A 27,196-nucleotide genomic window follows, 5' to 3' on the forward strand; every position below is an offset into this window, starting at 1 on the left:
TGATTAACAACCCTAGTTGACGCCCAGTATATGCATGTGTGAACATTAAAATGACAAAAGAAAAGTTAACAAAAACAGCAAGCTCATTTAGGATCGGAAGCGAAAGGGTAGAAACTATAAAGGCTTGAAATCCAAAGGATTAGCTGGAAGGGTACAAGTAGAATTACATTATTGATATAGGAATTTTGAACTTCTGTGACCAGAAAGGAAATTCCTACTTGTATAAAATACAAAACATTTGTTTTCTCACGGAAAAAATTAATAAAAAACATATAAATAAAACCTTAAAAGTGAGACAATCAAATCCATTTTCAAACCTTGATGATGGGGATAAATTGACTTTTTTGTCTCTAAGGCAAAACATTTCCCAAAGAGAATAACTTGGGAGTTTTTTAGGCCATTTTGGGAGTGTTTAAGTTAAAAATAAGTGCTTAAAAACAATTGTTTATTCGAATAAGCACTTATTTGTATTTGACATCCAACTTTTTCAAATGCTTATATTTTAAAGTAAGCACTTATTTTATATTGGCCATTTGATAGTTTTTTTTTCTCTAATAAGCACTTGTGACTATTTTGTTTTTTATTTTCTTTCAAATTTCCAAAATATACCTTTTGAAAGCACTTTTAATAAATTATTTATATAAAAGTACTTTTATAAAAGTACTTTTATGAAAGTATTTTTATGAAAAGTATTTTTATTAAAACACTTTTATAAAAGTACTATTATGAAAGTACTTTTACAAAAGCACTTTTATGAAAGCACTTGTGAATGCAATTTTATAAAAGTGCTTTTATGAATGCGTTTTATAAAAGTGCTTTTGTAAAAATGCTTTCATAAAAATACTTTCTTAAAAGTGCTTTCTTTAAAGTACTTTTATAAAATTGCTTTTCTAAAAGTGCTTTTATAAAAGTACTTTCATAAAAAAGCTTTCATAAAAGTACTTTTATAAAATTCAACTACGGATAATTTTATTAGTGGTATTTTAAAATTCAACTAGGAATAATTTTGGAAGAAAAAAAAAATTGAATAAGTGCTTATTGTATCAGCACTTAAAATAAAGCTCGAAATTTGGGCTTAAAAATTAAGCCATTATTTAAAAAATAAGCACTTATTTTGGGTTTATTTCCCAAATACCAATAAGTGCTTAATGGTCCAAATAAGCACTTATTTTTAAGCACTCCCAAACATGGCATTAGGTGTGTAATGGTTTTTTTATCAATATTCAATTTGTATTTTCTTCCTACTTTTTTATTTTTTTTATATTTTATATATTTCATTTAAAAGAGACGTAATGAGAGATATTATTAAGGGGCATTATTTTGAGAGGGGGGGGGGGAAGTTGGTCAATGAGACCTTTGACTAAGGTGGCATTTGGTAGTATGAAAATATCGTGGACGGAATTGTTTTGGTCCTGTCCACAGTAGAATGTGGTGTTCTGATGGGTGCGGATGGTCCCCATCCACAAAATAACATGGACAAGGATGGGTCACACCCCAATTTATTGTCCACAATATTTTCTTGTGGATGGGCCACATTGTGGTATGGACATTTTGTGGGAAAGATTCGATGTAATACACCTATGTTTCATTGGTCTAACTATTCTTATTTTATTTAATCTTTTAATATATTATAATTTATATAGAAATTATTTTTTAAATGATTTATTACCAAAGATAATATTATAATGACATATATATTTATTAGTAATTACATATTGGTGTTTTATTTTATCCATTATTATTTTATATTATTATTTCAAATTATTTTTGGCTTAAATTATGGTTCTTTTTCATTCATGATCGTATGGGTGCAAATGAATTAGAGCATGATCCGATCCGAAATCCAATCCTATTTTTGTCATATTTGGATAACCATCTATCGTATTTTTGGATTGGATTGGATCTGATTCGGATCACCCCTATCTGATCCAATATGATCAATTGTGTAAAATTATCTCGCAAGTTGTACAAGAGATGTATAGAATCAATAGGTGTGGTGCAGAGTAGTCCACATTACACATGCAAAATGCCCTTGTGGGTGTAGATAGTTTCTATCTACATAATTTGGTCCATAGTTCAAAACAACTTTAAACAGTAGTGTGGTTTAGATTGGTCCTTGTTACAGAGTGTGGTATGGACCAGTCCACACCCACAAATTTTTCATCCACATTACAAAACACCCCAAAAGAAACCCATTCTCAAATTTGTGGGGACCAGGGAAAATTTAATTTCCTCGGTATCATACTGATCTCCCAAGTGGGTAAATAACTTTCCCACCTAGGGGAAAATTGCTAATACTTGGATGGGACAAAAATGCCACTTTAAATAATGGATTTTCATGGCTAAAACAATCATTGTTTTCTTACCAAAAAGTGAAAGGGGCCTAAATACATCATAGAATCAGCATGTAAGAAAAGAAAGCAATCAACGCCAAGTTGTTACTCAGGCTCAGCATGGCTACAGTGTGAGATTCATTTGGACATGGGCTGCATAGTTTCGTTTCCATTTATTTAATAAACGTTTTGTATGACATTTCTCTTGAAAATAAGAAAAAATGTTGATAAATAGTTTTCTTTCGATAGGTAGCTCACAAACAACCAGAGAAAATTATTTATTTGATAAACAATTTAATCAAACAACATTCCATGCTCCATTGGGGAAAAAGCCTGTGGCACAAAGCTGGTGTCATTTTTTCACAAACAACAATGGAACCAAGGCTCCATTTGTTTGCAAAACAAATGCTGGACAGGGGTATTTATGTACCCCGGTTCGCATTTGCGAGCGTTTGTTTGACATGTAAAAAAGTAATGATTAAGAGCTGAAAAATGTATTTTCTGACATTTTTATACTCTTAAGAGAGAGTATTACTATACCTATATTTTGGATACAATTTTGTGATTTTCATAATTTTGCTTTTTGACCAAATTTTAAGGAATTGGAGCATTAATGATTTGTACCGATTTCGAACAAACAAGATGAATACAAAAACAGTTTAAAAATGTAAACCATGTTTGCATTCATGAACTGAAAAGAAAATAATTATGTAGACTACAGAGTACATATTTGCGTCTACATCGCAACCAAATGCAGCCTAAATACCATTAACGAGGAGTAAAAATAGGACGAGTACAAAATCTGATTTACTCCAGGCTTCATATTGACTTTGTCTAATTAAATAAGAAGTAAAATGATGTGATCTCTACATTATGTGAAATCAAAGGGAAGGGAGGCAGCAAGGTGACAATCAGTTGGTTGGTAAGGCCTTGCTTGAGGGAAGACTTGGGATTGAATTCTAGGAAAATTCTTGATTAGTACCCTATACTTTGGGCCTACTGCCACTTTGGTCCTTGAACTTTAAAATGTGACAATTCAGTACTCAAACTTTCAAAACGTGTCAATCCAGTGTCTTTCGTTAACCAATCTGTTAACCAGCCATTAAGTGGCATTTGAAAAGACATAAATGCCCTTTAAGTGTCATCTAATTTTCTTTATCAACCATCCAACCACCCCCAACTTTCTTGAATAGAAGAGGCAAGGATTTGGGACTGTTCATTTTTTTTCGATGGTTGGATGGTTGATAAAGAAAATTAGATGACACTTAAAGGGCATTTGTGTCTTTTCAAATGCCACTTAACGGCTATTTAACAGGCTAATTAACAGTGGGCACTGGATTGGCATGTTTTGAAAGCTCGGGTACTGAATTATCACGTTTTAAAATTCAGAGACAAAAGTGGCACTAGACCCCCAAAGTACAAGGTACTGATCAGGAATTTTCTCTTGAATTCTGCCCAAAAAAACAGTTTTATCAAAAAAAAAAATCAAAGAGAGGCAAGAGAAAGATTATTTGTTGGGAGGAGATAGGTACCAGGCAAAATAATGTGGTCTCCATGTTATATGAGAGAGAATTAAGGGAGGAGAAAGGTAGAGGCAAAATAATGTGGTCCTCATTATATGAGAAAGAATTAAGGTAGGAGGAAGACGGTGCAAATAAATGCAATTTTTTTCTTTGTCAATGAATGCAAATGAGATTAAAGTGTTAAACTTTGCAATAAATACAAGTACAAATCAAGATCATAAACAAATAAATGCCAAGCTTAAGGGGGTGCAAAATTTTTATCTAGTTCAGATTCGCACTGCAAACAAACAGAGTCCCAGAATTCCGCCTTCGAATAAAAGTGGCGCGTGCACAAAAAGATACGAACGAATCATCCAACCCTAGTTCAACATCTTGGATATCTCTATATCGAAAGTCTACCAGCTCAATTGATTCCGATCATCTAAAGAATGAAGCTTTTGCTAAATTTATTCCAAATTCCCAACCATCTCATGAATGAACTTTTTTTTTTTGGTGAATCATTGATTATCTAATGATAAGAGATCTCTATCCAAGGTTTAAAGAATCTTCATATCATTCGGTCTGAGATACAACTGGTTTTAGGTATTTTATTAAATTGACTTAAATGTACATTGAGTTTTTAAGACTTAAAAGGTACCTTGTGATTATTTTATCTTTCATCTTCTTTTAGGGTCTACTTGGTCCACAGTCGGAATTAAAATCAGAACCGGAATCAAAATCCTTCAAAATCAGAATGGGAATGGTCTATTCCCATAGTCAGTTTGGTTCAAAAGAAATGGGAATGAGATTTGAAATCAGCAGGCATAAGATTTCATTCCCAAGGGAGGGAAGGGCAAGAAATGGCCATTCCCTCAAATGGGAGAATAACATTCCAGCAGAAATCAGAATGGGATTCCAATTCCACCCAACCAAAACAGTTGGAATCGTAATAGTCATTCCGATCCGATTCCAGATCCCTATTCCAGCGAACCAGATGGGGCCTTGAATTTTTAAAACATACCCTGCACTAAAAAGATAGAGAAAGAACAATAAAATAGATATCGAAATAGATAGAAGCCAAAAAACAGGTATCGAAACGGAGCGAAAGAACAATAAAAGAAAATTGCAGATTGAAATAATAAACAATACTCAGATAAAAAACGGTAATCAGATCTAGATAGGTGAGAATACTTGCTTGGGTTTTGAAGAAAGTAGGGTTGGTGACAGAACACAGACTGAAAGATCCAGACAAATAAGGCTGACATGGAGTAGGTAGAGAGTTGCAAAAGAGCTTCTAAAATGGTGACATTGTAAGAGATTAAAAGGATTTCCTTGAAAGTTGAAAGAGCTTTCTCAGATAGTAGAAACAAAATTTCAAGGTAAAATTAATTCATTGGTAAGTTTGCCTATGAACTACTTAGAAAAAAGTTGTTCATTCGATATTTTGATCCTTGACTCATTGTTGTATTCATTCTGTTTTTAGCTTCTGGTTAGAGACCTATTAGGTGATACCCATCACAAATTGATGAGTGATAACTATTAAATGCTTGCAAAGTAAACAAGGAAAAATCATTGATTCCAAACCAAGGCTAAACTTAAACAGTATTTTTAACATAATTTATTCAATTTATCATAAAAAAACTGGCATCCAACTTGCATTTATAATTGGCAAAAGAAAATAAAAAGAGATTAAATACTACATAGTCCAAGCAAGTAATGGGCATAAAAGTTGGAGAACAATATAATGGTCTGTACGTATGAAGCATATATATGTATTTAACGCCTTCCTGATGCTACTGATTCAGTAGAGAAGAGATGCTTCACTCGCGAAAGAACTGAATCCTGTGCCGGATCATATGGATGGTCCTTGGAAGGAATTTCTAGAATTGCTGGAACTGGTTTGTTGTAGTTATCCACTACGAACCTTATCATGTTTGCAACCTGAAAAAGAGAAAAAAAAAACCATTTTTTATATAAGTAGCTTTCTCAATTTTAACAAAATCATGGAAAAGAGAACAACCAGGCCTCAGAAATCATCAAATATCAAGAGCCTCCCTTATGGAGATAAGAGGGACAAAGCTAAATAAATTCACATCTGAAGACCGAAAGAAAAAATTAATAGACATTTTCTAATTCAGAAAACAACATCTAATAATCTAGCCTTATTCACCTTAATAGCGCACTATAGTTGATTCAGAAAGCATTTTGTGGGGTATGACAATTGTGCTTAAGTAACCAACATTAAATGCAAAAATAAGCATAAAAGTTGCTTATTGTCTTTGAGAATACTGCTATGTTTATAACACCCTCAATCTCTATGGAAGGGGATGATCAGTAGCTGGTCCACGAATATGCTCTGTCACACTGGAACTGAGACAAGACCCAGTCTCCTACAGGAGACAAAGAGGGGAATTTTCTGCAATGGGCAAAAACATGAAGAGCAGTTCCATGTGGAGGTAGAAGGTGCACAGTTGTCAACTTCTTTTCCCAGAGAAGAATGAATGTATATCAAATATTCAAATTTAAAAACTAATCCTGGGAATAGTATTGTGGGCATTAATTTTGATGGCTACATTGCAAGGAGATATGTTGAGATTTTGGGTTGCTTTAAATTATTAAGAAAAGATTGTGCATTTTACTGAGGTCCTATCTACTATTAAGGGCAAATCCCAAATCCTTTTGGAGTCCAGTCTTTTTTTTTTTGAGAAAAGGTAAGTTTTATTGATACAAAATATGCCCAAATGGTGCTGATGACTGCAGCCGGAATGGACATCCACACAGCTGAAGCAAGTTTTGACAGTACTTGTAACCCCCAGCTCCACAGCTTCTCCTTCACTGAAGCTGGCATAGTCCAAGCAAGATCCACTGAAGAGAGAAAATGATTCCAAATTCTAGCAGAGATAGAGCAGTGCAGAAACAGATGACTGTTATCTTCCATTTCTTGACCACACAGCACGCAGCTCTGATCCTGAAGCTGGACCCCTCTCTTAAATAGGTGGGTTTTAGTTAAACACCTGTCTAGAGCTGCGGCCCACACTAGAGCATTGATTTTTGAGGGCGACATCTTCTGAAAAACTTGCCATCAGGTGAGTGGCAAATGACTTGACTGAGAAGAGACCATCTGTGCTCCAAGTCCAGGACCGTCTTCTTTGAGCAGATTCAGGGGTTGAAGGGAGAGTAGTTCAAGTAGATCAGCCAGGTCTGCGATTTCTCAATCCTGAAAATTTCTTCTGAAAGGACACCAAGCTACTGAATTCCCAATCACCTCAAAACATTCAGCAATCACTGCATCTTGGTGATCAGATAACTGAAATAATTGTGGGAATAACTCCAATAAAGGAGTGTTTCCACACCAAGGATCTTTCCAAAAGGACAGCCTGTCACCCTTCCCAAGAATGGGGCTTAAACCTCTGCTGGAAATGGGGAGAATATCCATTATTTTCCTGCATACAGCGCAGCCTAAGGAGGGGAGAGAAGTGCTAATCCAGTCTCCTCTATCTGTGTTGTATTTAGTTACCATTAACTTCCTCCACCAGTTGTTTCTTTCCAACCCGAACCTCCAGATCCACTTCCCAAGAAGAGCCTTATTGAAGATCCTCATTCGCCTAATGCCCAATCCTCCTTTCACCAAGTAGATTTTCTTCCTGTCCTCCCAACCTTTCCATAGAAGGTCCCTTTGCAGCCTCTCAATTCTTTGGGCCACTTGGAATTGGAAATAAGGAGAGATAGAATGCAGGCAGATTGGATAGGGAGCTTTTTAAAAGGGTAATTCTGCTCCCAAGGACAAGCATTTAGCCTTCCAAGCTGCCAATTTCTTTTCCAACCACTATAAGACTGATTCCCAGATCATTACTGAAGTGCATTTTGCTCCTAGAGGGAGTCCCAAATACTTTGTTGGAAGGAACCCCACCTGACAAGCTAATCTCTCTGCCAAATCCTCTGCATTTTCCACTTTTCCCACTGGGACCAAACAGCTCTTGCTCCAATTAACTTTCAGCTCTGTCACTAATTCAAACCAACAGAGAACTCCCACTAATTAAATCTAGATGGTCTTCCTTATCTTCCATAAAGCATAAAGTGTTGTCTGCAAATTGCGGCACTTGAACATTCTCCCCTCCTGGAACCACCTCAAAACCCTTCCATCACACAAATGAACAATAGAGGGGAGAGGGTCTCCCTGTCTAAGCCCCTTAGAGTTTTTGAAAAAGCACACCGATTGGCCATTTAGGATGACTGAAAATTTGGGAGAGGTGATGCAGACTTTTATCCAATTCCTCCATTTCTGCCCAAAATTCATTTTATCCAATACGAAGTCCAAACATCTCCAATTGGCATTGTCATAAGCCTTCTCAAGATCAAGTTTACAGATCAGGCCCAGATTGCCCTCCCTTAATCTTGAATCAATTAATTCATTTGCTACCAAGACATTGACCAACATTTGGCAACCGGGGACAAATGCAAACTGATTTTGAGAGATCACATTAGGCAGTACCTTTTTCAACCTCTCTGCTAAAACCTTAGCCAGAATTTTATAGAAGCTTTTCAGGAGGCTAATAGGTCTGAAATCCTTCAAGTTCGTAGCACCTTCAACTTTCAGGATCAAAGAGATGAATGTGGCATTTAAGCTCCTTTCGAATGAGGCGTTCCTATGGAACTCCTGGAAAACCTGCATCACATCTGACTTAACCACTTCCCAACAGCTTTTGTAAAATAAATTGGTAAGCCCATCCGGACCCGTGGATTTTTTTGAATCAAGATTCTTTATCCTGCCAAACTTCCTGTTCAGAAAAAGGGGCTTCCAAGCATCTTTGTTGCTCCCCAGAAATTCTTTTGAAATTAACTCCCACTGGCAGAGGTCTTTTTTTCCAATCTTCCTTAAAGAGATTCGAGAAGAAATTTGAAACCATTCTTTTCTTGTCTTGCCAAGATTCCCCAGCCTTCCCCTCAAGCTCCAACTTTTCTATACTATTTACTCTATTTCTAGCCTTTACCATTTTATGAAAAAATCTAGAATTTCTGTCCCCAGCCTTGAGCCATTTCACCTTTGCCCTTTGCCTCCATTTCAGGTCATCCTTACTGGCTATCTAGGAGCAGTTTTGCACTTTCGCTGACATCCTTCATTTCTTTTCTTCCTCTGAAATGGGACCTCTTTCCTCTGCTGTATCTGTCTCTTTGATTTCCTCAAGACACTTCCTCTTTTCCTTTTCTGACTAATTCCAATTTTCTGCCTTCCAAGATTTCAAAGACTCCTTGATTGCACCCAATTTCTTTGCTAAGATATAAGAGATTGTTCCAACCACCAGAGTTTCAGTCCAAATATTCTTTAAGAAAAGGTACAAAGTCTTCTTCTTCAAACCAGTCATGCTCCGATTTAAAGATGGACTTCCTTCAGGCTTGCCCACCACAAACTAGTTGAAGAGGGGAGTGGTCTAAAATTGGCCTTGGCAAAAGCCAACTGTTTCAGGTTTTGAAATAGGTCTTCCCACCCCAATGAAACCAAAAATCTATCAAGCTTTACTAGGACAGGATTATCTTGGTTGTTTGTCCACATAAATTGAGCCCCTGATAGAGGAAGTTCTATCGGTTCAAATTGATTCACAAAGTTTGCAAATCACCTCGTGTCTCTAGCTCCATTTCTGTCTTCCAAAAATCTAGTAACATTGAAGTCTCCCCCTACGACCCAAGGAATTGTGGAAGACCCTCTTGCTTCTGATAAGTCCTCCCAAAGCCTTTCCCTTTCTTTATTTAAAGCTGGACCCTAAACATTAGTAAATAAACCCCTCACTCCTTGCTCCCACTCTAACTCGACTGAGATAGAGAAATCACCAACATGGGAGTCAATCAACTTGCATTTCGATCTATATCCCACATGGTAATTAGGCCACCTACACTTCCTCTAGACGGCATGTTGATCCATATAACTTCTCCTTGCCCCCAGATACTCCTGATTGTTTCAGCTTGCACAACTTCCAATTTGGATTCTTGAAAGAAAACCACCTCTGACCTCCATCTCTTCAACAAGTCACACACCACCATCCTTCTTCTCCCCGACCCTAAACTCCTCACATTCCAAGACAAAATTTTTAATTTCATAAAAAAAGATAAGAACCCCCCCTTCCTTGCCTTGACCTTCCACTTTTCTCTACTCTTTTTCCCCCCCTCCCCTTGCCTGACCCTCCCCTTTCCCCACCTTCATTCAAACCCCAAGAAAGTCTCAGCATTTCCTTGTTTTTATTGATAGAACTTCCCCCTTTTTTAACGTTCAGCTTTTCTTTTTCTGCCGACAACCTCTTCTCTATCCGCTCTAAGTAGCTAACTATCTCCTCCTCTAGGCCCTCTATCAATACCCCTAGAAACTTCCCCAACCCCAATAAATTTGATGTCACCCAAGCCAAAGTAGAGTCAACCTTCTTCCTTCCCCCATTTTTCTCACCCCTCTCCCCCTCCAAAAACACCTCCTTTCCCCTTTTTTGTCCACCCTCTCGAACTGAAAAGAAATCCACCCTCTCTATTGGTGTTGACTCTTCTAGTATCATCTCCATCGTCGCAACAACCGACTGAACAGTCTCACCCATTAAGATTGAGGTAGGAGAGACCCTTGGAGGCGTCATTTACCGGAAGGGAGGCCTTTGCGGGTTTCTTGAGAAGCTTGGCTCTGCACATTGCTGCAACTGAGCAAATTCATCCCTTTCTACAGAGAAGATCTGGCCTGTCAAGGGTAACCAATTCGGTCTCGGTAGCCAAATACGCTCCCTCTCCCGAATACCACTTTGGGTTTGAGACGAGGTTGGTTGGGTCCAGGTTTTTTTCGGGTTGCTTGAACCACTTGGGGTAGAGTACTCCTCCCTGCTATCCACCCTCGGTTCTCTTTCACTTAATCCACCACCAATGATCACCCTACTTTCTGGAACCACTAATTTCAATGGTTCCCCCCTCAGTCACTCTTACCTAGTTGGCATCCAATCCACTTCCCTTAAGCATTCGAAAATGGTTTCTTTTACGACCTCTTTAGAAAAGCCCACTCCTCTTGGGTTTTTGTTTAAAATTTGAACGTCCTTTCCCAACTGACCGTTGATGATCGGCTCTGTTGCACGATGGGGAAAGGGTTGCTGACTTCTCAAGCCACCCCCCTTGGTTGACCTCGTAGCCTCCGACCCCGTATCAGATACGGATCTCAAAATGCCTCTCTCCCTTCCCTCAGTCTTCCTCTCCTCTGATAATCACCCTAGACCTCCACTTTCCTTCACCTCCTCTTCTAGAGCTATTGTTCTGCTCACCTCCAGCTCTAGATCTTCTCTGGCTTCTCCGAAAGCTTTCACCCCCCCCCCCCCGCGGAAATACTTCCCTCTCTGTCCACTCCTTTTTATCCACCACAAGTCTTCTCTCTTGCCAAATCCAAATCCAAAAAGTGGATTCACCTATAGCAATTTTTATCTTTTCTGGCACCTCTTCCCCCGTTCTAACCTAGATGCGTACCCATTCATAGGTTTTCAACTCTTCCGCCGAGTCGTCTATCCCTAGGAAGACCCCATAGATATTCCCTATCCCCTCTATTATGTTTGGACACCAGAGCAGCAACGGCAATCCAAACAAATTAATCCGTCTCCTTTGGTTGGAGTATCTCTTCGTTCTTCTCCATGAGCACACAACCTATTGAATCTATCCACCAATCAATTGCCAACCAATTTTGTCCTAGCCTTCAAGGTCCATTATACAACACCCATTTCGCCTCCTCCCTTGACGAGAAGATAAAAAAGTAGCAGTCATCTATTAATTTTTTGATCCTCACCCCTACTACCTCCCCCCAACTTCTTGTCGCCCAGGTTTCGATTTCTCCCACCACCACCTTCCTCTCGAAGCAACCCACTAAACAACCCTTTAGGGAATTTTCTTTTGGCTTCCACTCCCCTTTCTTCAATTTCCGGAAATTTCCAATCTCCCTCCCTACGTAAGATCGTCTCTCCAAATCTAGGCCAAACCCCTCACCTACTACCTTTTTAAAAAGTTTCTTCTCAAACCTAACCCTCTTTTGTTCAGCCTATGTGAATTCTCCACCCCCCATCTATCTCCCTTTTTACCTAGAAATCCCGAACCACCTCTGAACATCATATTTCAGGAGCCAAGCTTCCGTAGAAGCTAGTTCATGATCAGAACAGCATCACTCCAGTTGTACTAGAGGAGAACAGCATCACTCAATTGAAGTTCATCACCCTTCTAATTCCCAGCCCACCCTTATAAAGTGGTAAGAAATATCTAGGCCAAAAAAAAGGCAGGGAAGACAAAAATTTGGTACTTGGATTCCAAAAGACTTGCAACCTGAAGAAAATTTGTGTTCCCTTGGAGGGAAGAGTCACATTGATAAGACCAACAGTTGCAAAATTACCTATCTATTACCTTTCTCTTTTTCAAAATCCATACCCTCTTTGCTAGAAGACTCGCAAGGTTCACAGGGGATTTTTGTGTGGGAACCAGGTGAAACTCGGAAAGACCATTTAATTAATTAACTGCATGGAAAAGTAACAAGGAAGGCTAATTCTACGAAGATCACCACTTAAAAATTCCTCAATGTTGGGTAAATGGTTGTGGAAATTACCCCTGGATTCTGACAAACTATGGTATTTTGTTATCAAAAGCATCTATGAATTATCGCCAAATGGGTGAGATGCCAGTTTGAATGTTAGAGCTTCTTTAACTTCTTGTAATGCTATCACAAAATTGCTTCCTCAATTCATTCAGAACATAAGATATGATGCAACTTCTGGCACCAAAATAATATTTTGGGAGACCTTTGGTGGAGGATGAACCTATAAAGGACCAGGTTCATACTTTATATGACATATTATTATACAGAAACATATTGAAAACAGGCTAGATTGGGAGTTGGGTATTAAGAGAGGATTGAAGGGAAATAAATTTCCTGAGGCTCTTTCATTTGTGAAATCTTTGAAGGCTGTCTGTTTAAATCCGTGTTAGGACTGTAGGATTTGGGTTTCTTCTTCCCTGGGCTTATTCACTTTTTCCTCATTCTTTAAAACATTATCCTTCATTCCTAATTTGTCACCTTTTCCTATGAAAGCAATATAGGGTGGACCAGTTCTGCCAAAGTTGAGGGCTTTCTGTTGGGAGATAATTCACAAGAAAATAAATACTTACGAGAATAGGAAAGAAAAACTTTTCTGTGCATATACCGTACATATGTTTTCTTTGTAGTTTGTAACGCAAGCTACAAATCCACTTAAAATTACTAATCTCCTGTCTTTTGTGGCAAAAATTTGCATTTTATTCTTTTCCCTATCTGGTTACAAGTGGAATCCTCCAATGGACGTGAAAAGTTTGTTTAACAAAGTTTTCTTCTTCCCGCATAACAAGGGAATGACACCATGGAGGCATAATAATCGGAAGTATAGGAAGAAAGGAATGCTAGAACTTTTAAAGGTAAACACTAGACAACAGAAGCCTTATTGGTGATAACTCTAATGTGTTTCAGCATTTCTCTATTTATCATCGTCGTCGTCTAAGCCTTATCCAGTTATCCCAACTAAACGTATGTCATCATTTCTCTATTAATGACATTATTTGAAATTGGCAGAATGTAGATTCCTCATCCCTAATGTTAAATAGTTATGGTCCTTGGCTTCCCCTAGCTACTAATTATATCAAGTTCTTTTTTGAGAAAGGTAATTGTATTCAAAAAAGGGAAGGATGTAAATAAGAGATGTATGAAAGGCCTCAAAGACAAAAAGAAGGCCTGAAACAATAAATTAAGCATTGAATCAGAAGTACACAAAATATTTCTTTCCAAACCTAACTTTGCTAAACCATTTGCTGCATGATTAAGCTCATGGGGGATCCATCTGAAATAACAATTCAGAGAGGATGATGGTTCATGAACCTCTGACAAAAGGTGAGCAATCCTCCACGATCCTTCTTTCGTGCCTTTAGCCCACTTGATGGTGTTTCCAGAATCACTGTCAACAGCTAAGAAGCTAAAGTGTAATCTATTAACAGTCCTTAAGCCCTCCAGAAGGGAGTGGGTCTCTGCTTCAGAAGCATCTGCAGCTGTTACTGGGCCACTACAAACCCACAAATTTCCATTTAAGTTCCAGATGATGACACCAATTCCTGCTGCTGGGGAGGGAGGGGGACAAGAGATCTTCTAAAGCTACCATCAAACTGCAAGAAGTCATACTCCCTCCTAGGAGGGAGGGTAGCTACTGCAGGGGAAGGAACCAGGGATTTGAAGAGAACCTCCTGCCAATTCCTTTGTAAGTCACCTCTGTTAAAGACTGAGAACAGCTTATTGGACAGCATTCAGGAGAAAATTAAAGTCAAGATCTTCTCTCTTACACTTTCCAAAGGGGAACATCTGTCTTCAAATAATCTTCTTTCTTTCTTCCCAAATTCTACACATCACAGTGTGAATGACAGCTTTCCAAAATATTTTCCTCTTTTTCCCAGTCTAGAGTTGTGCCATTGAGCAATGAAGTCACAAATTATATTTGGGGGAGTCCAACTATAGCTGCCCTCATAAGTTGAATCCAGAAAAAATTGCCACAGGTTTCTTGCAAAGCAGCAGTTGATTAAGAGGTATCCTATCAATTCCCTATCCACAAAGCATAAGACATAAACATGGGGAGAGATGCACCGCTTTCCCTAAAACTTCTTTTGCAAGACATCACAAGTGTTCAATTTGCAACAAGCTGCCTCCCAAATAAAGAAGACAATTCTAGGGGGAACAGAAGACAGCCAAAGGCTGAGGATACTTGCAAGGTTGTTATGGAGATTGCAGAAAAGTTCTTGAAAGAGGTTACAGGATGAAAGCCAGAAAGGGACGGACAACGAAGGATGAAGATGCACAAGATTACGGGCGAAAAAGGACTCAGGGTGGTTGGGGCCTGGAGACGACCAGTAGAAGTGGAAGCAAAAAAATTCTTTTTTGAAGAATGGAGCCATGGAGGAATGCTGGCCACTGGACGTTGAAGGAGGGAGGGGAAGAGAGCGATGGTGCTCCTAGAAGAAGATGCAGTGTTCAATGTTTTCTGTCATACAGATTGGATGGAAGAGCCAGTTGACAGTAGATAGGAACACTTTCGAAGTCATGTATTTGCAAGGCTAAAAGGTGCTCCATTTGGCATTGGGCCTAACAAGGTAGTAAGAAAACATAAAAATGTAATCAGAAGACAACATGAAGTTTGCATCCAAAGTTCAAATGAGAAAACTGATTGAGTCAGAGTCAATTAGGGGTGGGGTTTTTGTATTGGTCTTAAGCCGGGTGTTGGGTGTGGGTGATTGGGGCTTGTAAGGGCGTTGATTTTTTGTGATATGAAGATGGGGGTTTCTTCGATCTTTTTTGTATCTTCTATGTGTAGTGTAGGTTGTAAGGGTTTTAGTTTTAAGGGGTTGGCCATGTGTGGGTAGGTTGGGCTGGATGGGTGTTTGTTTCATTTTGTTTGGTATTTTCTTGTTTTGTTTCTTTCTCCTCAGGTGATTGCTTATCACCTTTCCTTGTATCCTCTTTTTGTTTTAATAAAACTTTTATTTACCTTCCAAAAAAAGACAGCCAAATCCTTATGTCCGGGAAAGCAGGGGGAGAGGGGTCAGCTATAAGATTATGGAAATAAGAGAGGGAGGAGAACTGGCATGTTCGGGTGAGGGACCAAATTATCTTGTCTTGAGGAAGGAGACAAAAAAAGGCTTTGGAAATTGAGGAGAGAAGGCAAGAGATGTCCAAGATTTCAGTATCTCTTAAGGATCTACAGAAATTGAAGTTGTAAGAGAGGTTATGGTTAGCCCTAAGTATGGTTGAGAGACAAGGGCTTGTTTATCTCTGACAAGTAAGAATTAAGAAGGGAAGGATTCTGATAGGGGTTTATTACCCCACCATAGATCAGTCCAAAATCTGATTTGATTGTCATTACCCAGTCTAACTCTAATGAAGGGCCTTGAAGGCACTTTGGGTAAGAAGAATACCTTTCCAAACCCAAGGTTTGCAAGAGAGTAGCTCGGTAGAGATTGAGGGCTGCCCCTTTCAAGACAGTTTCTTCCATATATTCTATGAACCACTGAAGTCCAAAGAGAACCCTGATCAGTCTTATACTTTTAAATCCACTTCCCTAGCAGAGCCCTGCAGCTTAGGTGATCCAAGAAATTCCATAGTTGGCAACATTTATATAGATCACAATGGTCATTTTTCCACCTTGTTCTCCGTCTCCATTGGATATGGAGATCCTATTGGTGCAGAACAATGGCTGTGCGCATGGTCTGAGATTTGGAAAATCTCAAGGAAACTACAGGGTTGCAATGGAATGGTCAAAAACAATGGTGGAGGTCCTTGGATTCATAGGCATGCAATAAGGAAAGTGAAAAGAATGATCAAAGAACTAAAAGTGACTTTTGTACGGAGACAGATATCAGACAACAGTATGACTGATTGGAAAGACAAGGAGTAAACAGAAGTAACTTTTATCGGGAAGGTGGCTTCCCAAGGAGGGAACTTGTTATTAGGAAGTCAAAACAGCATGTACAGTTGGTAACAGATGTTAAGCGATATGAGGGGGGCTGCATACATTACTGTACGTTATTCACCATTCTTTAATTCATGATCAATAAAATGTTTTCTGCTGACAGATCAAAAAATGTGCAAGAAAAAATGCAGCAGGAACATATAGCAGAACCATAGTATTGTACTTTTAAATCTTCTCAATTGTTGTTCAATAGAGATAGAAGAACTGTTGGTCCAAAGTGATATATCCCACCCTTGAGGCCCCAAAAATGAAAGAAAGCTAGAACAATTGTTGTTCAATAGATATAGCAGAACTGTTGGTCTGAAGAGATATATCCTACCCTCGAGGCCCCTAAATTGAAAGATATCTAGAACAGGTCCTTTAAGATTAAAAGCATCATCAGTCACAAGAAGGAATTGGAAAGTCACATGGAAAGGAGGCTTCATAACATTAGTAATACTAGGAATATCCAGAATGACCACTTTTGCAATTCATATCAAGCTAATTTTGCTTTGCCACATAAAACAGTACTATTTTTAAAATCTATTTTTATTAGACTTTCTTCATAGCAAAGTGGAATACTTCCCCATGCTAAGCACAGGATCATTAGCTGGCATAATACACATAGAGTTACCATTTTCTCAAAAAGATCATTGGAAGTAACAACACCTAAGAACAGTCAATAACATGAAGACAAGAAAAAAATGTCATGTGGTTCAATTTTTGTTTCTTAGTTGATAAAATTGCCTGTTGCCACCAGGTCATCACTACAGTCAGAAAAGATTAATTATTAGTAGCCTCAGTGATGACTGCTGTATCTTACATAGGTTACACCAACTGGAATCACCACCATTTGATATTATCCTTCCTAGACATCCTACTCACCCATGCATGCACCATCATCTTGGTTACATAACTTCAATGGTTGTGTTGTTCATTGCCAAGCATCACTAGTAAAATGATACTTTTTAGCTAACCAAACGATGCAGAACCCCTTCTACTTACCCACACAGATGAAGTAAGAACAATAAACTAATAGGAGGGAAAGTTGTTAATGGATTTCACATTGCAAAGACATCGAATCCATGTTATCTCAATGTGGAATGATTTAACTCCCTCATTTTAAGTTTTTATAACCAATCACACAAAGAAATGGAAGTCTACAAAAATAACTTAAAAGAATAATAATTTTGGCCTTAAGATCCAAATAATTAAAACAGAATAGTTATAAGACATTTCCAGAAAGCAAAAGTCAACATTAAAAAGCACAGTTAATGATATAGGATATCAAGACATCAGAAACAACTTACATATTGGCTAATCAACACAATAGCTATATCCTCCTTTGTAGTGAACTCTTTGAATGCATCTTCAATCGCTTTTACAGTTGTTTCTAAAGCATGAATGAAGCTACATGATCAGTTATAGAATAAGAAATTGACAGATTTAACTCTCAAAATACACAAAAAGGGGTTATGCCCAATAATAAGAAATAGTGTAACTTGATTTCGGATCCAAACATAACAAATCTTATTTATGAAAACTTTTTCATTGAAAACCATGAAGTTACCATGAAAAAAGAGGAAGATGTATGTGCAAGCTAAAAACCACAAATCAAGTGCAAACCAGAGCACCCCCTGAATATAGAAGGGGTTCAACTCTACAAAAGTCTAAGATATTAAAAACAATACAAGGTTCCAAAGAGATTTGGTGTAAGCCTATCCCACCTAAATTAACAGTTTTCTGTTCGGTTAATCATGAGAGGATTAGTACTTTGGGTACCCTTCAAAAAAGGTCACTGGTGTTTCCCCAAATTTGTGTATTCTCTACAAAGCTGGATGTAAAATTTTCTGTCATTTACTAATCTCCTTCCATTTGCTACTTTTATTTGGAAATGGTTCTTTTCTTTGTTTGGGTGCAGGTGGACACTTTCTTCTAATATGGATAGTTTATTTGCTCCAACAAGTTTCTCTTGGCCAAAGAAGAGAAGGTGATGGAGATCATTTTGAGACAGAAGCACCACATAGAATTCGTACTTATTTTAGGCATAGACGGCATTAGCTTAGAGTTACTTTGATTAATTGTAGTTCGTACTTATTTTGGTGGGGTTTTAAGTGAAACTTTCATATTTGGTAGGGACTTAATTGTAATTTTCAGTTCTAGGTTTCTCATAAATACACATTATGTTAGGGCTGTATGACATTATGTTTTTGAGAAATAGAAAACTTTCATCTTTCGAACTTCCTCTCTTCCTTCTCTTCTTGTCTTCTTTCTTCTACTTTCTTGTAACAGGTGGTGGTTCTGCATCAGAAGAATTATGTTGATGCATACTAGTATAACAGTTAGGGTGGTTCATTGGGTCGAATCTTTGTAGGTTTTCTCACTCTTTTTAACAAAAGACATAATAAGTAATTGGAGAATAGTGGTTGGATATTCCTTTAATAAGCCCATAGTTCAAAAGGAATTGACACCACCAGAGGAGGGATTCATAAAAATTAATTTTGACAAATGCAGACTAGGAAGCCCGGTGCCATCAAGATTCAAGAGTGGAAGGAGTATTTAGAGATTAGAAGGAACACGTAATGGCTATATTCTCAGGCCCCATTGGAATTGACGACTCCCTAAGAGCAGAAAGAATGGCTGCTGTATTACTCCCTAAGAGCAGAAAGAGAGGATACAACAGGGTGATAAGAAATCACCCAGCAAGAACAAACCCACCTAAAACAAAATTAACCCCTTTAAACAGAAAATCAGCCCAACAAACAAACCAATAGACCCTAAGAAATCCAAATCCACATCTGCAAAAGCCCCAACAAATATCACGAATACCCCTCCTACCAAACATGAGAAAAGAAAAACAGGAAACTGCAGATCCACCACCCTTCCAACCCCTGCCAAAAAACACAGAAGAAAACACCTCAATCCCCACCAGCCATTTCCGATGAGATACGCAACTCAAGCTTTTGCAAATCCAAACACAGAATGGCTGCTGTATTACAAGGAGTATGGTGTGAGTGAGATGAAGTTAAGAGAGCTAGTTATTGAAAGGGATTCACAGGTTGTAATTGGCTGGCTGCGGAATAGTGAGAAAGCCTTGTGGTCCAATAGGCATGTACTCAAGAAGACTAAGTGGCTGACTAGGAACTGTTAAGTGAAAATCAAATGGGTCCAAAGGTCGGCTAATGTTATCCCTGATGCATAAGTCAAGCATGGGAAAGTAAAGGATCAATCATTTTGGGCTCAGTTGTAAAAAGAAATTAAACTAAAGAGGAGGAGAAATGCCTCATTCCTCAAGGGTTGTTTGTAAATCTTGTATATAATTACCGGTTATAATAAATTTTTATGGTTACCTATCAAAAGAAAGTACAAGGTTTCAAATTTCAGCAATGATGCTTGGATGCGACAAGCCTCCATACCAGGGAATACTTACATGAACTGCTCATCCAAGCAAGTTCATTGAGTTGCGTACTTGTATCAAATCATATACTGTGCTGCAAATTTGCAGCCTTCATACTTTCTTTTAGTTTTATATCATTAACACCATCTCTGAGGCATATAAAGATGGTTCTTTTCATTCTTTATAAAAGTAGCTAAATCCAATCAAAATAGAGACATAAAACAGATATAAATGCATGGAACCATTAAGTTACATCATAATGTGCCTTAGGTCTAAGCAGCCTGGGCTTCTGATTTCTGCAGGGTGACCCTTGCAGGTATTATGTTGATCTTTTTCCCCTGATGTGCATGAGGAGTTGGGAACAGACTTGACATATTTTTTTAACTGCCCCTAATAATATTTTTTAACACCTAAAGGAAATAGTGGCTTTAGTGCTTGAAACATAATGTTCTGCAGTAAAGGACATTCAAGCTAATGCAGAAAACAAATTTGAATCCTGATGATAAGTGCCTGCCCACTAATTCTAAGGTTAATAGTTTTTATAGAAAAACAGAACTATCTTTATCAAGACAATAAAAAGAAGAAACATTAAATTGAAACACGCCAAGTAGAGGTGGATGTTTTATAATTTTTTTCTTCTTAGTTGAAATGTACACACTGGAAAGCAGGGACAAAAGGAAGGAGAACGTTTTCACCAAAGCAGTTGAGTTCCTGTTATTAAGTGTTAAATCAACAATTTAGATGAGTGAAAAGTAGCCATGAAATAATTAAAATTCTAAAAGCAATACGGAAATACCAATGGTAGGAAGTATCGGGATGAATTTAGCAGACCTAACTTCTGTGTAAAGAATCTAATGGGTGAGAATAAATAGGTAAATGAAGAAATCATCCTAACTTTACATCAATTAGCTGGTGCAAAATAGTTGGGCTTGAAGACATATGAATTATCATTTATTGGCAACAGCCATCAGACATAGTTCTTTGCTAGAATAATAAGGCTACCTTTTTTTTCCAATAAGTTACCTATTTAATTCTCTTTTCATGAAAATAAGGTTAGCTATTTAATTCTCCCTTCATGAAAATTCCTAAGCTATTTTTCATAGATCCAGAAATAAATAAATCCAAACGTGTTTCTTACTTGATTTTGTTAACTGTATTATTTAATGTCAACCCACTATCAGGGCCCATCTGATTACATGATCAAAAGACTCAACCAACCTTACCCCCTGGCATGACACTTGGTCCGGTCCAGTCAATGGTTTGCACACAATGTGCCATTCATTTCGAAGCCAAGTTAGAAATGCTAAGTAAAAATATTTAAGGAAACAAAAGAAAAGAATAAGAATAAGATAGAAAACCTACGTAAAACAAAATTCAAGAAATTTCTTTCTTTTACTTTTAGCTTCTCCCTAAACAAATTTGAGATGGAGATCAAACATGCTCCAAAAAAGCTTCTTTTTTCATCTCTTTCTTATGTTACCCCACTTTTCTCCTTTCTTTTCTATAAACTTGCTTGGAAGTTTGATGGCTCTTTTTTGAATCTTTTTAAAATATTTTGCTTCATCTAACCTATTAAGATATGTCTTCAGGGTTTCTAAGCTGTTCATCAATAAATTCAACCGCATAAATGGTTCACAAAGATGATTGAAGTATTTAAAAAAGTAAAGTTTGTGAAATGGACAGAAAGTTTATCTAGAGTTACATTGATAGATAACAGTTACTAATTACTAATTAGGCTGTGTTTCAATTTAAATGGAAGTGGAAAAGCAGCAAGAATTCCATGATTTGGTAGATAATGGAAGAACTAGGCCTCGCAGTCATTCTTTTCCAACAGAAAAGGCTGCATAAAATCCACAAGTTCTTGTGTTCTTCTAGTACATCCAGGGATCCTTTTCTATCCCACCTTTCCACTTCCTCTGTAATCCAAACACAGCATATGAGTTTAGGAATTCTAATGGCCAAATAGGGTATAACATTTGAAGAATATATAAGGCTCAAAGAGCATTCTTGATTCAACAATAAGGCAGTTCGTCTTTTTAACTCAGATGGTTAAACAATGTATAGCATTGGAAAGATAGAAAAGGTTTAATAGCATACTTGAGTCAACAATGAGGTAGTTTGTCTTTCTCCGCAAGTCAACATTTCCCACACCAGCCAGCAAGAATCCAGTTACTGTGTCCTATATCAGATTAATTATTTGTCAGGTATAATCCAGAGTTTAGTACAATGAGTTGTAAATACATCACTGCTTCCATATATGGATAAGACAGAAATACATGATGAATATATGAAAAATACAGTCTGATAATGCCTTAACTAGTCTACCAAAGCCCATTATGGAATAATACCCATAGAGTTAAAACCTGCAAAGCAAAGGCATTCAGTTTACTTAGCTAAAAAGGAAATCTAAGCACAAATTAAGAACCCAAGAAGAGTCAACTATAACATTTCAGCATACATGACATTATATGCAAGAGATATAACTTACCATTTAATGGTCCCAACAAAGGAGACTTACTAACCAAATAAACAATCAGACTAGATGGTCATAAGACTCATAACCCAGTCATCAGAAGATTGTAAAAAATGACTAGTGGGATATGACATTTGTCTAACTTCATTAGAAGTCTGCTCCATGGCTTCTTCATTGAACATTCCAGTCATGTAGACATGAAGGGTACCAATGACATTGCCAACAGTTTAGATAAAGGTGAAGACCGAAAAAGTTACCCAAGCAGAGTTTCATTTGGGTTCTTGTTATGTCTGCTCTTCTATTTTCGAAAGTTTTTCCCCATCAACATTAGTATTGTCAATATGAAGGTTAGGGCTCTACAATGTGTTTTCCATTCTCTTACAAGATTCTCTTGCTAAATCTTCATAGTCTGGGCAATGTGGTTATTTTGACCAACTCTCTTTTGCCAATGACCATTCTTTTTCTTCTCTTTGTATATATTCCTTATTCTCCTAATTAACAAAATAACTATACTCATTAAACCAACAGAAAAAAGAAAATTGGTGAAAAAAGGAAATAGAATCCCATACCCATTAGTGGAAGGCAGTTGTAAAATGGACTGCAGTGGAGGCTGGTAAAAATAAAGCTCAACATTGAGAGCAGCTGTCCTGAAAATCCAGGTCAGCCAGGTGTAAGTGGAATTTTTAGGGATCACAAGTTTTCAAGGACAGCAGGGGAAAATAACAGCTAGGGAAGAACTTGTTCTTGTTCAATACTTAAAGTTAGTATATGCCTTGCAGCCTTGGATAAGAATGGATTGATTGCAAAGGGAGATTGCGAATTGGTGACTGGCTGCCCATAAACCATTAGATACTTATTAAGAGAGGCAAAGACATGGACTTGCAATTTGAACTGCTTGTTCAGCTAGATACCTAGATCAGTCAACAACATTGCTGATACAATAACAATGGCATAGATAACAAGGACAAGGGGCTCTTATGTAGTTTCTGGACATGTCAGCCTCTTCCGTTGTACTTGCTCCCTCAATTCATTTTTCTGAAGTGTGGGGTTCCTATGATAAATTAATGAAATGACTGTTGATGAGCCCCAGAAAAATAAATAAATAAATAAGCCCATACCCTGGTACCATCACATAATTCCTAAATTCTAACTTCTTAAACATTGAGAATTCAGGGTGCTACTTAACTTCCTTACCATAATCATGGAGTAAGGAATAAGGATCATATCATCCCGTATCATCACTGCTGTTAGAGATCAAATTACCAATAAAAGAAGACATGGAAAAGCAAGCAAAGGTTTCAAGTTTTCAAAATAAAAAGATACTGAGTAGTGAGTACAAACTGCTTTCTAACAGATAATTAGAGAATTAAAGCATATAAAGTAACTATGACATTCATACCTCATCAGCAATCATGGCAATTAGTGCTGAGTTGCAAGTGGGAATCTGACTTCTATTTGCCATCTAAAGTTGAATACAGACAACTGCATAAGGGGCAAGTGGTTACAGTATCAATAATTAAAATGTCCATGGATCCTATTACCATATAAAACTTCACTAGCATCTCAGAATAAGAAAAACTTAAAATGAAAACGTTGCAGAAAAACACTAATGAACCAGTTCTGAATACTTCAAGTATCTTCATGATGCCATCTATTTGATCTGATAGGTAGAAAGTTAAATCCTAATGTCTGAAAAAAAAATGCCATGTCAATGATTGATATGCCATCTGATAGATCTGAGAACAAAACCAATCAGTCTTTCCCAGACATTTTCATGAAAGCCATGTTGTATTTCTTTATGAAATTCCCTACTCCAGATCGTATGGTATATTGGAATAAGGATCAATAATTGAAGATCATAACACTTAATGCCATCCTTTAAGCCCCATTAGCAACCCATGCAAACTATTAAGATGTCGCTACCTATTATGTTGCAGGTTGAGGAAAATTCCTTCCAATAACAAGTCACTAGTTAAATTCTCCCCCTCTTCCCACATATATAAAGTGAGGCTTGTTTGCCGAATCTCTGACAGGCAGCTAAGTTATGTGGTCCTTTTTCAATGATATAAAAAAAAAAATCCACTAAATAAGTAACCAGAGTTGGATAAACTTCGGCACAATCCATTGCATAAGATAGGAACCAAAAACTTTTTTCTGTATCGTTCTTTTTCTTAACTAGTTGGCAATCATCAAAGTTATGAGAACAAGTTCTTCCCAAGGTTACACTGGGATCACCATTACCCCCCCCCCCCTCAAAAACAATTTAATGCAGTTAATGCGGTTATTCTAAATCGTACAGAAGATTCAAAGACAAACCCGTATTGCTACAACATGATTAAACCTTTGTGACAGTGAAAGTGAGGAAAACAATCTGAAACAAAGCAATTAGAAAAAAAAAAATCCATAGAAAAAGGAACCTGAGTCGGATAGACTTATTAAGCTCCATTACATAAGATAGACGCCTAAAATCTTTTTCAATACCCTTCTTTTTCTTAACTAGTTAGCCATAAACTTCAAACTTCTATAATCGATTACCGGGAAAAAATTCTCCTACAATCAAACAATTCCAATTCGAATTCTTATAAATTTGAAAAAAGACTTGGAAGTCATTGGCCCAAATCCTTCTCACAGGTTGTACTGGGATCACCATTACCCCCGAAACAATTTAACGTAGTTCATACGGTTATACAGAAGTTTCAGAGAGAAACATATATTGCTACAATATGATTAAACCTTTGCGGCAGTGAAAGTGAGGAAAACCAGCTGAAACAAAGCAATTAAACCAAAACAACAGACAGTTACGCCGCAAAAAGAAACAGATTACAGATTTACAGTAACAAAGAAAGCCTGCTGAAATCAACAATTTAGGAAGTAAAACTGAAAAACATAAAAATTGAATTCCACCAATTTAGCAGTGCACGAATCGATCGATTGATTTCTGCAGCAGAATCCCAAATATCGGTTCTTTGTACAGATTAGTTTTACGTCTTTATCCCACAATTTCTGAAAAAAAAAAAGAAAAAGAAAAAAAAAAAAAAAAACAAGATGAAAGAAAATTCGCGGAAGCGAAACAACGAACCTCTGCCTCTTTTGTTTTCCCTTCTGTTTCTTCTCCCTTGGATCGAGCGTCGTATCACGTATGTGAGAGGAGAGGACAGAGAGATCGATGTCCTTTTTCTTAGTTCTTTCTCTCCCTCGGTTAATAAGCAAAACGGGCAGTCTGATAACGGCTGAAATGACTTATTGTGGGTGACTCGGATCGGAAGGTGTTCACGGTCTGGTTCAGTTTGGTTTCGAGAAAGTATCAGATCAACCCCAAAAGTTATGGTACGAGTGTATGAGAAATTTTCAGATTAGATCAAACCGTTTTCAGTACAAAAATGAGAGCCGGGGTTTCTAATTACAATTTGGGAATCTAAAAGCAATGTTTTCTAACCGCCAATGACCCTGACGGTCGGACCGTTTGGCTTGGAAACCGCCCAAGCAATCAGTTCCATTTTACCCCAAGCCCGGTCCTTGGCCAAAGACTGTTAAATTGATTAATGATCCATTAACCCGAGTGGTTGAATTGTTGACTCATTCAATATTTTTTGGTCATTTTTTATTTTGATTATTTTTTAATTTTTTTGTCAAAAGGAATCGTCCATTCAAATCAGACAGTTAAACCATCAACCCATAAACCGGTGGCTAGAACGAGGTTCTAGTTACAAGTCATTTTTTAAAACATTGTCTAAAAGAGTTAATAGACAAATTAGTCGGATTTTATTTTACTTTTTTTTTTTTGCTGAAGGTTCTATTTGTTCAATTGTTTTGTTTCATTAGGTATGTAATGGTTGATTAGTTTCAAATCCTATTAGGGTAAATGATAGGAGTGAGCAAGAAAATCAAAAATACAAACCGAACCAGAAAACCAACTAAAATCAAATAAAAAATCTGGTTAACTGGTTTAGTATTTTTAAAAAACCAAAGGTATCAGTTTGGTTTCAGATAACCAATATAGAAAGCTGGTGGTTAACCAAACCGATCGGTATACATATATATATATATAATATTATTTATTATTTAAGATATAATATTTTTATATATTTCTGATTTTTTATTATATCTTTATATATTTTTTATAATATATGTTGTAAATATAAAAAACCAAAAAAATAACAAACCGAACCAATGGTTAATTGAACCAGTCAACCAATTAATCAATCGGCGTTGATTCGATTTCAGTTACTAGTTTTCAGAAACCGATGACACCAGTTCAGTTCCCAAAATAAGCATGCAGTTCGATTAACCAAACCGTGAGCTCCCCTAGTAAATAATAGAGTAAAAATATGATCTGAAAAAATTCTTAAACCAAATCAAACCACCGATTTCAGTATGGTTTAATGAGATTTAGCAATTGGACCATATAATGAACACCCCTAATCAAAACAATGCATCGGGGGTATAGACATAGTATTTCATCTAATAGAAATCCAAGTCTTTTTTTTTTTTTGTTTTTTTTACAAGTGAATCCAAATAAATTTGTGGGTAAATTACAAAGGCCATCGGTACTATGGTGTTAGTGACACTTACACCCCTAAACTTTCGTTTGTGACAAAGACCCCCTAAACTTTCACTTTACAACAAATATCCCTTATGTTAGAGTTCTGCTAGTTAACTTCGAAAAAAGATTCACAATCAGCTGTTAAAACTTTTTAAATCCCCAAACTACCATCTTCTTATTTATTTGAACGATTATGATTCTATTAGTTTTCTAAATATAATATTGAAGTCCTCTTGGTTGCTATAATAGACCCTTTTAGATTTCTAGGTAAATTCAATATTCAAATGAAATTGTAAAGGTTTATTTCTAATAGATATAAATTTAAGGTCCCGTTTGGTTTTTCTTGATTTGTTGGAGAAATGAGTGGATAACTTTTATATTTTAAGAAGAAGAGAGACATTCATGCAATTGAAATGAAAGAAGAATTTAAAGAAACTTGCTTTCT

At 37.0% G+C, this 27,196-nt stretch overlaps 1 protein-coding gene across 1 annotated transcript; it reads right to left on the reverse strand.

Moving 5' to 3' along the window:
* Positions 1-5,425: 5,425 nt before the first annotated feature.
* Positions 5,426-25,597, reverse strand: LOC148864849 (vacuolar ATPase subunit F family protein). Its single transcript, XM_088977527.1, has 5 exons — positions 25,288-25,597; positions 23,608-23,690; positions 21,833-21,914; positions 17,649-17,731; positions 5,426-5,776 (listed from the first exon to the last, which is right to left on the reverse strand). Exons 2-5 carry the CDS (start codon positions 23,668-23,670, stop codon positions 5,612-5,614), a joined length of 393 nt encoding a protein of 130 aa, XP_088833653.1. The 5' UTR covers positions 23,671-23,690; positions 25,288-25,597; the 3' UTR covers positions 5,426-5,611.
* Between the last annotated feature and the right edge of the window lie 1,599 nt (positions 25,598-27,196).

Source organism: Nelumbo lutea, chromosome 3 (genome assembly GCF_056320005.1).
Source record: "Nelumbo lutea isolate HS-2025 chromosome 3, American lotus-T2T, whole genome shotgun sequence".
Taxonomy (NCBI): domain Eukaryota; kingdom Viridiplantae; phylum Streptophyta; class Magnoliopsida; order Proteales; family Nelumbonaceae; genus Nelumbo; species Nelumbo lutea.